The 12,902-nt window shown below is 46.2% G+C and overlaps 1 protein-coding gene across 2 annotated transcripts in view; it reads left to right on the forward strand.

Moving 5' to 3' along the window:
• Positions 1–12,902, forward strand: part of specc1la (sperm antigen with calponin homology and coiled-coil domains 1-like a) — a 40,239-nt gene that overhangs the window by 17,559 nt on the left and 9,778 nt on the right. Inside the window, exons 9-14 of one of the 2 annotated variants that reach the window (XM_061261527.1) lie at positions 9–175; positions 1,887–2,020; positions 4,196–4,286; positions 6,101–6,190; positions 6,621–6,780; positions 9,184–9,286. In XM_061261527.1, the coding sequence (XP_061117511.1) occupies positions 9–175; positions 1,887–2,020; positions 4,196–4,286; positions 6,101–6,190; positions 6,621–6,780; positions 9,184–9,286 (745 nt within the window). The remainder of the gene's footprint in view (positions 1–8; positions 176–1,886; positions 2,021–4,195; positions 4,287–6,100; positions 6,191–6,620; positions 6,781–9,183; positions 9,287–12,902) is intronic. The other variant, XM_061261528.1, reaches the window with a different exon arrangement.

Genomic DNA, 12,902 nt, shown 5'->3' on the forward strand with positions numbered 1-12,902 from the left:
CTCTGCAGGCAGGATGAGGAGAGGGGCCGGGTGTATAACTACATGAACGCAGTGGAGAGGGACCTGGCCGCACTCAGGCAGGGCATGGGGCTCAGCCGGCGCTCCTCCACCTCCTCCGAACCCTCCCCCACCGTCAAGACCCTCATCAAGTCCTTCGACAGCGCATCATCACAAGGTACCCAACACCACCTGCATGCACACCTGTGTGCTGACTGCATGCACACCTGCACACTGACCGCATGCACACCTGCACACATCACCTGCATTCACACCTGCACACTGACTGCATGCACACCTGTGTGCTAACTGCATGCACACCTGCACACATCACCTGCATTCACACCTGCACACCTGCGCACGTCACATGCATACACTCATGTGTGCTGACTGCATTCACACCTGCATACACACCTGCACACTGACCGCATGCACACCTGCGCACATCACCTGCATTCACACCTGCACACATCACCTGCATACACATCTGTGTGCTGACTGCATTCGCATTTGCAAGCCCCACCCCACTGCCTGTATGCACACATATGTTCACCACTTGTCTGCTTGCCCCTGAGACCTTGTGCCCTTGCTGGTATTCAACAGAACCTTGATCCGCCTACATAGTCATACTGAAACCTGTGGTAATAACGGGAGGCTTGTCCTTCTGTCATCATACTGTGGGCTTGGATTCGTAAAATGCGCCATTTGTACAGTTTGTACAAAATAATAGCAGTCCAACATGACTTACCAGATCAATCACTGTTTTTGGTAGAAAATATATTACTACATGGCAAATAATTTACCAGTAGGTATAGTAGAGTCATAGAAAACCAACAGACCCAACATTCATGATACACATGCTCCTGAGTCTGTGTATTTGAATAATTAATTGAAAGTGGCGTGTTCAAAATAATAGCAGTGTGGAGTTCAATTAGTGAGGTCATTCATTCTGTGAAAAAACAGGTGTGAATCGGGTGGCCCTCATTTAAGGATGAAGCCAGCACATGTTTGCATGCATTTCTCTCTGAAAACCTGAGAAAAATGGGTCGTTCCAGACATTGTTCAAAAGAACAGCGTTTGATTAAAACGTTGATTGGAGAGGGAAAAACATATAAAGAAGTGCAGAAAATAATAGGCTGCTCGGCTAAAATGATCTCCAATGCTTTAAAATGGAAAGCAAAACCAGAGAGACGTGGAAGAAAACGAAAGACTACCATTCGAATGGATCGAAGAATAGCCAGAATGGCAAAGACTCAGCCAATGATCAGCTCCAGGGTGATCAAAGACAGTCTGAAGTTACCGGGGGGTACTGTGACAATTAGAAGACGCCTGTGTGAAGCTAATCTATCAGCAAGAAGCCCCCGCTGTTAAAAAAAAGACACGTGCTGAAGAGGATACAATTTGCCAAAGAACATATCAACTGGCCTAAAGAGAAATGGAGAAATGGGAAATTTTGGTCGATTCCATGCAACACAGATGTGAAGCAGTTCTCAGAAACCGTGGTTATACAACTAAATATTAGTTTAGTGATTCACAGGAAAGCTAAATCCTGAAGATTTTTCAGTTTATACAGTAAATATTTGAGTTTGTGAAGAAAAATGCAGACACTGCTATTTTTTTGAACAGCCCAATATTCATTTTTCTTAATTTTCTGTAAAGTAATTAAAAAATTGACACATTTTTCTTCATGGTTTGATTTAGGATATAATGTGCAGTGTTCCCAATGCATCGAAATAAAAACTACTATAAGGATTTTGAGCTTCACTCACGTTTTTAAACACACTGCTATTATTTTGAACACAACTGTAACTACTTGCTAAACCCCAAGTTTTGCTGCAGGGAATTTTGTGTGTCTTGCTCATTCTGACCGTTTTATTGCTGGTGACCAGAAACTCTGCCGCCAGGTCCCATCCCGAATGCCGCGGCCGCCCCTGCCACTGCTCCCGCCACCGCTCTCCCCCGGACGCCCCTGAGCCCCAGCCCCCTGAAGACCCCCCCCGCTGCCGCAGTCTCGCCCATACAGGTGAGGTCACACGCTGGGGTCAAGGCAGACGCCACCACACCTGGGTCAAATTCGCCATCGTCCAATTAGTCCAGTACTTTCCAGCTGATTTCACTGAGACGTTTGGCTAGCTGTGGGTAGTGATATGGACCTACTGGATGGTGACATCTGACAACATGTAGGTTGAGAGAAAGAATTGTTATGTTTGGTTACGGGTTGAAACTGAGGGTGAGCTGTGTGAGACTGAAGCAGAACGGTTCTTTGCCCAAATACTCCCCAAAAACAAAGGAGATGGATGTTTAAGTCATAATGCCCCGGTGGAAATGTGAAATCATCTCACTGTAGATGTAATCAAAGATGGCTCCCATTTGTCTCCTGAGGACCTGGTGATGTCATCCTCTTGGAGACTTCTCTGTGGTTCCCCGTGGTGGTGGGAAAGACGTTTTCTGAACCCAATAAGGACTGGATCTCCAATGAGCTGTGAATTGCTGGCTTCTTTCAACCAGTAAAAATTATTTGCTTTCAAAAACAATGCAGGATTGATTCACAGCGGTGCGCCTGGTTGATGCCTGAAATGGCATCCATGATTTGTGCTTGGAACCATTGGCTCTGGTCTCTGCAATGCTGGCAGTCCATCACACTGAAGTGCTCTGCAGTACTGAAGTACTTTATCAATTGTTTGCGTGCGTGTGCGTGCGTGTGTGTGCGTGTGCGTGCGTGTGCGTGTGCGTGCGTGTGCGTGCGTGTGCGTGCGTGTGCGTGCGTGCGTGTGTGTGCGTGTGTGTGTTGGTGGGTGGGTGGGTGTGGGTGGGGGGGCCCTTTAATTTGAGGGACACTTCCTGCCCAGGGTCAAGAGCTGTTCCTTCCACATGTTTTTATAGACCTCCAGTGCTGTGCAGATAGAATGCTTCCCTTTCCTGTTGCAGTTTGTCACAGCTGACAGTCTGTGAGGTGTGACTGCCTCTGTCCTGGAAGCAGATGTAGCCCATTTCAGGACTGTTCATTTAGTATTTTCCTGCGTTGCTTTTCCTTTTTTTCCTCTGAAATTGGAGTGAGGTCATGTCCTTGGCCAGCCGACCTAAAGAGACTGACATAATGACGCCGATTTTGCTTGGTGGTTCCTTACCTTAACGAATCTGGGTGAAACCTGCTTGAATGTACAGATGGATCCTGCATGCGTAACTATTTGGTGGGGAATGTTGTTTTATTGCAAAAAGTAAAGATTGATATTAGGTAGCATTGCCTGACTGTGTGCGGCAAATGAGTGATAAAATGGCACATGTAGCCTACCATGAGCTGCTTTAGTAAAATATTAACCAGGTCGTCGGCAATACTGCAGATAGAAATCTGAGGGAGCCCAGACTGTGTCCACAGTCGCCTCATCAGATGACCAGATAGCCTGATTATATCAGATAGGGTGGGGTGAAAAATAGTAGAGATGAATAAAACATTCATGGGCCTTACCAGATATATTAAAGACATGTCTCTCCCATTTTAATACCCAGGAGAGGCACAAATCCTTTTCCTACATTGGGGAAAACACTTTTTTTTTTATTAGAAATCAAATATTAATGTCCGACCTGGAGGCTTTTCAAGAGCCAGGGAGTAGTGAAGGAGGGCGGAAGTTCTCTCAGGTGCCACTCTTATCCAGTAACAGGCGCTGCAGGTGAAATGATGGGCTACCACAGACACAGACACAGGTCTAAATAACCTATTAATAAATTAATATCACTGTAGCAGAGGGCTGGTTTTAAATGAATGCATTTACTGCTATAATGTACAGTCTAGAAATTTTGGCATTTACTTTATATATCCAGTCCATAGGTGTTGGCATAGAATGATCTATAATTGATCTATTTTGCATCTACTGTATAAATCTGGTTGATCTTTTCATTGTTTATTTGCTGGAGGAAGTGTGATTGTCAAGCCTCCCTAGAACATTCCAGAAATGCAGATCAAATCTATTTGCTTTTGCTGAGTGTGACATGGAAGTAGGTGGTAAGTGGGATGATGGGTCAAGACGAGGACAGTTGATTTCAGTCAATAAGTAGTATGTGCTCGATTCAAGGTCACCTCTGATTGGTCCTGCCAAATCAGGTTAAATTTCTTTGATAAGATGCTGCTCGATGATTGTCTTTATGACGAGGTTAAAAGATGATGTGTTGATTCAGTATGTTTTAAACCGGTGTATTTCAGAGGCACTCTATCAGTGGGCCCATTTCCACCCCAAAAACCCTCTCCTCTCTCAGTGACAAGAGGCCCAGCTACACTGAGATCAACATGCCAGGTGAGTGGCCTCATGCAGCCGGTATACCCCCCCTCTGGGCTTATTCCGCTGGACAAAACGACTTGGAGCGCAAGCCTTTAACCAGTATTGTGCTTTCCTGAATCAACAGCAGAGGCAGCAGTGAGCCTAGCAATGTGCATGATTGAGCAAAAAAGTTCCAAAAATTTGGCACCAGTTATATTCGATTTGTTTATTTGCTATTTATTTATCTGTAGTTCTTATCTGCTATTAGCAGTACGATAAGGTCACAAGACCATGACATTATTTAATAGCTGTCAGTGTTTTTAGTTACTAACATGAATGAAGAGCTTTGTAATATGGCTATTTACTGGTACTGATATTTATTGGTTAAATTACTCTAAGTCCCAGTCTTTTTTTATTTCATATTTCCATATTTGTTCCATATTTGTTCCATTACAACTGGAATTCCCAACAGTTGTAATAGTATTTATGTAAGAGACATGCACTGATATCGAAGAACTTTCCTGTGGGAAGCAGCTTTAATTGTGCACTGTAATGCTCACAGTGCCCCATCTGAGGATTCTTGTACGTCACACGCCTCTGTGAAGTACTGCAACTTTTCCCTGGCGCGGTCTGTGCTGTCACGCATCTGCTGTGTCACGCACAGCAGCCCCAGATGAATGAGCGGAGGCTGCAGGCTGCTTCCTGGACCCAGCACGATTTGGGTCCTGATCTCTCCCGCGTGGCTCAGAGCACTGCTAATACCAAAGCCACAAACATGCAGCTGGGAATGTCTCTGCTTTATTGTCGGAGGGGTTTGTTGGGTGCGAGTATCCCATCGCATTCGCCTGTTGGCAAGCTCTGTCGGGAATAAACCGGAATGAAAAGGCAAAGGCATGATGACGTTTTGGAATTGGATTCCGGCTCCGCCTTTTCATTATAAACCGCACGTGAGGGACGTGCAAAATGCAAATTGGGAAGCTGTCCGATTTGGTTCCAGTCTTTAATTTCGGTGTGGCCCCTGGGCCACCCCCAGGCGGTGTCATTGTTTCTCGGGATGAGTGGAGACTGTGGCCTGGTCCGACCGGCCTGACCTCATTTTGAAGTGTCAGGTGTAATAACATGACAGAGAGGAGCCAGGGGGCAGAAATTACCCCTCTTCTAAGTCCCTGCCTCCCCCTTTCGTTCCAATGAAAACGGCACTTGAAAGCTCTGCACGTTTTTCTGGTTGGAGACGTGCAGCAGCAGACATAGGCTCTCGCTGGTCTCTGTAAAGTAGAGCCCAGCTTCGCCGACATTTCAGCCTCCTATCTGTGGTCCACCCAATATGCTCTCTCTAGATTTAATATTTTTCAGCCCTATTGGCCTGGCTCATCACTGAAACATCCTTTTATCAATTTGGACTGGGATAGGTTTTCATCTTGCACAATCTGGGGGTGTGGGGGCGGAGATGGAAACCTTCCCTCCATGAGTAACACTGGCCAATGACATACCACAGTCAACAGTGCTACAGTGCTACAGCAGTACTGTAGGATTTCATTCTGGATTCCACATTGATACCATGGGGTGAATCACTATACCAAGAACCAGTGCTTTAGCCGTGTGGGGTCGAAGGTGCATGCGCCCCTGGCTCTGAACCTTGACCTCAGCTGGTATTTGCCTTGGAGGGTGGACCAAAGGGTCCTTCATCACAGCCAAACTAAATGCTGTTTTTAATCCCAAAAACTGTAAATCCCAAGGTTATTGAGTTTCTTCCATTCTGTGTATATAATAATATTTGATAGGTGTATGAAATAAGTAGTGAAAGTGTAGGCGCGATTTTGTGTCACGAGTGACTGTCCTTTATCCCACAGCAGAGCACCTCCTCCGGGGGTCCCCTGGGAGCCGGCCCGGCTCTGCACTGCAGAGGGTCTCAAGCATGGACACCTCCAAGGCCATCTCAGGTGTGTGTGTGTGAGTGTGTGTGAGTGAGAGTGAGAGTGAGAGTGAGAGTGAGAGTGTGAGTGTGAGTGTGAGTGTGAGTGTGAGTGTGAGTGTGAGAGTGAGTGTGAGTGTGAGTGTGAGAGTGAGAGTGAGAGTGAGAGTGAGAGTGAGAGTGAGAGTGAGAGTGAGAGTGAGAGAGTTTAAAAGGGGAGTATTGATTGATTTTGGACAGCAGAAGGGTACAGGGGATTTTTCCTCCACAGGGGTGTGACTCAGGTCTCCTGGAACGTGTGGACATGATGAGTTGGTTTTGGCACAGATTAGTAGGGATGTAGATCCTGCTGTTCCTCAGATGTATGATAAGTTCTGTCAGCGGTATTTTGGTTGTATTTGAATGTGGTAATAAAGGTGTAAATCGTGTGTGACGTGCGGTTTGGGTGTTCTCGGCAGTGTCCCGCAGGAGCAGTGAGGAGGTGAAGAGGGACATTTCGGCCTCGGAGAACAGCGCCTCCGCCTCGCTCATGGCCATGGGCTCGGCCTCTCCCCAGCTGTCCATGTCCTCCTCCTCCCCCACGGCGTCCGTCACCCCCACCGCCCGCAGCCGCCTCCGGTGAGACCCGGCCCCAGACCCGGCCCCAGACCCGGCCCCAGACCCGGCCCCAGACCCGGCCCCAGACCCGGCCCCAGACCCGGCCCCAGACCCGGCCCCAGACCCGGCCCCAGACCCCGGCCCCAGACCCACCTTTCCTCCCAACTCCAGAACACCCAGTCATATTCTCCGCAAAAAGTCACTGTCTGAAGACCTTAGTCTTGTATAAAGATCTTATTTTTATTCTCTCAAGTAGAAACTATTAACTTATTTTAAGTTGCTTGCACAATATTCGCTCATTGCTGCAACCTCCACTTTCAATTCAGGACAATCCTCTGCTGTTTCGCTCTCTCTCTTTCTTTCTCTCTCCTCATTTCTTTTCTCTATCATCTATACCTCTCAAGCCCTCTGCTCTGTCCCTGCAATTTCTTCCACTTTCCCTCTTTATTTTTCTGTCCCCTGCTCCTTTTCCCCCTCATCCTCTGCTCTCAATCTCTTTCACTCCGTTTGTTTCTGTCCTCCCAATCGTGCCATGTTGTGATTTATGACCAGGGCAGTAAATCAGCAGGTTAGTTGTGACTGGGCTGTCCAGTACTGAGGCTAAACAGGCCTGACAGAGGCTGGCTCAGGGTAGGGAATTTGAGTGATCACTAATGTGGGGGCTGTCAGTCCATTGATGTTGAATCACTATTGAGGCTAGCCTGCCTGTGTGTAGAAATGCTGGCCCACAGTGTTTGGTGTGCACATACTGGCCATATTTAGAGCGGCAGCACGTCACCTCTGCCATGACCTCTGCCCTCTCCCGCGGGTGTGCCCTGTTCATTAGAAATGTCTGTCCCATTTCTGGAGCCAGTGGCGTAGGGAGAGTCCTGCTGTGTCCTGACATGCCATTTCAGCTGACGGTGGCGAAAGAGCGGGTCTTCCTACGAGCTGACTATATCTTTAAAGCACAGGAAACTCCTCAGCAAAGGAACTCTCTGAATAACTGAGCAGTTTGGGAGAGAAAGGAAAGGCTTGAAAGAGACGCATGAGGCAGGGTTGGAGGGAGCAATTTATTTGTGACGTCTAATCCTCTGGGAACAAGTGGAGTGCCCTGAAATATGTAGCTAAGCTTAGCACCACTCAGGGTCCTTCCTGTTCCTAACTGTAAGCAGGACATGACATTATTATTGTGTGTAACGTTATGTGTTTGCGTGTAATGGCGGCAGGCAGCTGGCAGCAGTAACATCCGAGCGCAGTGTTGCAGCCTCTCTTGCCTTTTTTAAGATGCACGCGCAGAGCATACAACCGCAGTGGCTACCAGCGCTAATGTAGTAGATGCACATTATTATAATGTCGTGGAAATTTGTCTAACCTGCAAGTGTCCATGTCATTATTCTGTACTGATATTGTTTATGTCCTTCACTGTTGCTTTGGTATGTGGTCATTACAGTATTAAAGTGTGCGGGAGGGAGGGTAGGGGGGCGATGCGCACGTGCAGTTTTGCACACACCGTAGCCCCGCCCCTCTCCCGCTCTCAGCTCGCCCTCCTCCCTCTGTCTGAGGAGAGAGATCAGTTTCAGCCCCGCGGCCGCAGAGTCCGAGCTAATGGCAGTGTCACACTCACACACAGCGATACCACAGCGGCCGGGTCGCAGAGGTAAAAGGGTTAGGTATTGTGTTGTTGCCTTTTTCTGATCTGCTCCCGGTACTATTTTCTATTGCAACCACTCCAATCTGCCTCCGTAAAGAAAGGGGGCGGAAGGCTCCGTCTCAAACCTTTTTAAAACGATACGTTTTAGTGGATTGAAAAGCTTGAATTCCCATTACGTTCCCATCTCCTTATGGGTCCCTCTAGGAAATAGAAGAGAAAGTCAATCCTAGTTCTGGTGGTGCATTGTCTTCATTCACCAATTGATTGATGAAATGATTACCATTGTTATTTTTTATTTCCTTTTATGCATTTGTTATATTCTTCTTCTCCAGAATATTAGGGCACAGTACATAACGTAGTGTATAGTGTGTGGTAAGTGCTTTTGTCATACCATATGGCCATATTTAACTTTTTTGTGATGCTAAACCCACCATTTGTGTGCCTGGCCAGAAAAAATAAATTTGGTCTTGTCTGACCTTAGCAGATCCAATCAAATTTCAGTATTGGAATTTCAATGGGGGTGGTTTTCATCCTCTTTTTATGTTCAGTGGAATTATGAAATACAGGTAGCACCAATACATTTTCTCCACATCCCAGGAAGTTTAAACTAGCCTGCAAATTAATGCAAATGAGCCGGTGATCACAAGGATAACGTTTTCCCACATTTCTCCATGACCTGACTGATGGTGTTTTCCCTAATTTCTCTGTGACCTGACTGATGGTGTTTTCCCTAATTTCTCTGTGACCTGACTGATGATGTTTTTCCCCACATTTCTCTGTGTTGTGTCCAGAGAGGAGCGGAAGGACCCGCTGTCGGCACTGGCCCGGGAGTACGGGGGTTCTAAGAGAAATGCGCTGCTGAAGTGGTGCCAGAAGAAGACCGAGGGGTACCAGGTGAACACTCGCTCCGATACCGCCTGACCAAGAAGGAGGGTCCAGCCGCTGAAACTGGCTCAGATTGGCCTCCTCTTCAAGATTCATATTTGCATTACACTACAGGAGAGATTTTCATACTAGGTCACTTCAAAATTTCAGTTTATTTTGTTAAAAGTGACTTCTAATTGAATTATGAATGTCCCTACGCAAGCACTTTTTACTTTACTTTTTTTGCCTTTGCATTTGCTCTCAAACTTTCTTCATGGAATACCCGTAGTCACACATGCCTCATAAAACCCCAGTAAATCACACTTTAAATGCCTGCAAATTATATTGTGTCCTTGGTATTTATCCTGAAGGATTTTACTGTACTCATTGCTGTACATTTCAGGCTTATCCAGGTGATAAATTAGTTCATCAAGATTGATGGAGTTTCTCAGCAATAACTGAAAATAAACCATGCTTTCACTAAATAACTTTAGACACACCAGTACTTCATATATACCTAAAGTGTTGCCACTAAACTGAAAATGACAGGGCTCCTGTCCCATGATCGGTCTATGCTGGAGCAGTGTGATAATTGACTGGAGACCAACTTTGATTTCATTAACAAAGAAGGGTGCACCACCACTTTCATGTTTTCTCAACATTTTTACTCATTTTAAAATGTGAAATGTAAATTCTTATATACAGTATGTAGAATCTGTTGAGTTTCCGTCTCTTTTGTAAACCATATAGGCCAATATGTTTTTAGAATTTTATTGGCTCATCCTTATCAACCTAAGATGCACAAATATTGCTGGGTACAGCAGGGAACACTTACCGAGGGTCCAGGCCTAACAAAGCTCACAATACATTTGAAATTTGAGTCCGGGTTTTGATATATGGCCTCTTTCCCCTCTTTAGCTCTGGTAATGGTAGCGATTACAGCGTTTGTTGATCTAAAGGCCTGTTTGTCTCCGGCGGACGAGTTGTGGCGTCGTCATGGTTCCCCTTTATGGCTGCCCTCTCCAGGAAGTTCGGCGGATTTCACCTGCATCCTACCATATGCAAAACAATGAAAATGACAACTGACTCTGTGGCATCGGCCAATCGGGAGAGAAAGCAGAAATGTAAATAAGGACTGAAAGGACACTGTGTTGTGGAGATTTCCCAGTAAAGTGGGTCTTCAGCATGTCCACTCGTCATAGCCGGATTGGCGGGCGATGGGTGTCCTGTTTCCCCCCACCCTTACTGAACCCATGAGTGCTCGGGCGGATGGATTTACAGGAATCAGGACTTCTTGGCTAAACCACATGTAAACATCACATTGATAGTCACTTCCCTGATCTTCATTTGAGTATCCTGTATTCTCACACCCTGGAGAGGAACTAGGTGACATGAGGTGAGAGTGTCTGTCTGCAGGGAGTTAATGAAACATGTACCCTGCTTCTCATGCTGGTGCTCTGTCTGACGCTTATATGGCCATTTGTCTGTATGATTGGCTGGTGGAAACCCATTAAAAGGTCTTAAGTGATGCATTTTATGCTGTGGGCTTGATCTGGCCCTGGAGGGATGCGATGTGAAAACTGGTGTTAGAGGAATTTCGGGGTGTTTTGTGAAGGAAGCATAAGAATTAAATGAATTCTGCTTTGTTGGTTTTGAATGGGTGTTAGGTTGGAAGTAACGTTTTAGCGGTCTGTGAGGCAGGTAGGGCAGTAGAGAAACTAGCAAACCCTTTCTTTCTATTGTGAATAATTGAGCCATTTGAATTATTAAACTAAAATCACTGATAGACTGTATGCCAGAGGTCAGGTGGGGAGGGAGGGTTACTTCTGCTTCTGAGTGGATGATGACCCTTGACCCTGGTGACAGGGGCAGAATTAACACACCTGGTGTACTTGTTGTTTCTGGCAACTTGACAGTGCAATTGTAGGCTTGTGTTGGAGCACAATACATTCTTCATATGTTTGTTTATTGGCATGTAGCAACACATGTTCTCATATCCTCACAGAAGCTTTTTTGAAACGTCAACCCCCCCCCACACACACTCGAGGCTCTCTTATTGATGGTTATGGGGGACGGCCAGGATTGGCCAAACACGCTCAAGGCATTTTATGTGCTCTGGATGTCATTTGAGTAATCCCCCTGCTCGGGTTCTTCTGGGTGTCTCGTTACCATTTGCCTCCTATACACTTTTAATTGCCTGTCACTTCACCTTGATGACCTGTTGTTTCTGGGAAACTGCCTCTGCAGGAATGGGCTCCTTCACCACTCCCTGTTCTGCAGGATCCTTCAATGGGTGGCCTGGTACGATCGGTGCTACAACACTGGAGGGATGAACTGAGAGTGATGAACGTCCCTCATCGTGCAGTCATGGAAAGCTTTAATGTGCCACTTGATGCGGTGTGCAGTTTATTTCTACGTATAGAATGGCCAAACGAGAGGAGGAAAGCTTGCGGGCAGGCCTTTCCTAGGGGTGCGTAAATGAACTCTCGCTCATGTAAAGGAGGCTTTACAGACCGCGGGGGTGATGTGAATGAATGATGTCATTTGTCAGACGCCGGAGAGGGTGGGTTAGGGTGTTGTCATGGAAGCTACAAACCAGGGAAATGACAGAACGTTTCTCCATTAGTCTGAATCCGGCATTCCAGGAGTCCTTTCCTGTGAGCGCAGAAGTGGCAGTCCTGCCATGTCAGGGGGAAGCCATTGCCCCCCTAGGGAGGGGTGGAGGGGAACATGAAAGGCTTTTAAACAGGAGAGGTTGATTTGGGTCAATCAAAGCATGTGGCTTTATTCTGAGTATAGCCGTTTTCATTTTATGAGCTGTCGTTCTCTATTCATTTTAAAACAAATTTGAAATAACTTTGTTGTATGTCACTCTGGATAAATGCCTGTAATCAAATGTAAAAAAAAAAAAAACACCAGCAGCTTTACTGTAGACTTAGCTTTCCCGCAGTGGGTCAGAGAAGTGGGGCTGGAATTATTTCGGAAATTTATGAGAGACCTGGGGCTTATTGGTTTGGGAACAGCCTTCCGTTTGGTCAAAATATATAAGCCAGTCGCAGGGACACTGTGCTGTGGAAGGTTGTCTTCCAGTGATCGCATGGAAGTCAAATAACAGTCCCAAAATGGCTCTCTCAATCTGGCCAATTAATCATCATTTAGCAGCCACCAGGTTTTCTTAAGTGGTCCTATGTGGCATAATGAAATTAGTGTGTTTTTGTGCGAGTGTGTCAGTGTAAGTTAGTGTGAGACTCCCGACATACAGCTACACCGTCCAGCCTGCACCTCAGCTGTCTGCTTTTACTCAGCCCAGTGTTATACATACTGTAGGGGCACGGGTAAGCTATTGTCTCTTGCTGTTGGATGGTCATATTTCAGCACCATGCAGCGGGTCTGTGTTTGTAGTTCATTTCCATTGCTATTGTCTGGAATGCTACACAGGTCTGCACATTTACAGAACGGTTTTGATTTTGATTTTGCCAGTTATATGCATTTAAACTTTTGGGAAACTGATAGTGAGAGCTAGTTAATAATGTTTTGCTGACCTAATGACTTTAATCTGAGGACAGGCAGTGCCACTGTTTGTTTTCGTATGAATTGACCCTTTAACCCTTTGAGTACTGTAGTGAGTTCTTGCCTTTCCCTCTGA

This window comes from Conger conger, chromosome 11 (assembly GCF_963514075.1).
Source record: "Conger conger chromosome 11, fConCon1.1, whole genome shotgun sequence".
Taxonomy (NCBI): domain Eukaryota; kingdom Metazoa; phylum Chordata; class Actinopteri; order Anguilliformes; family Congridae; genus Conger; species Conger conger.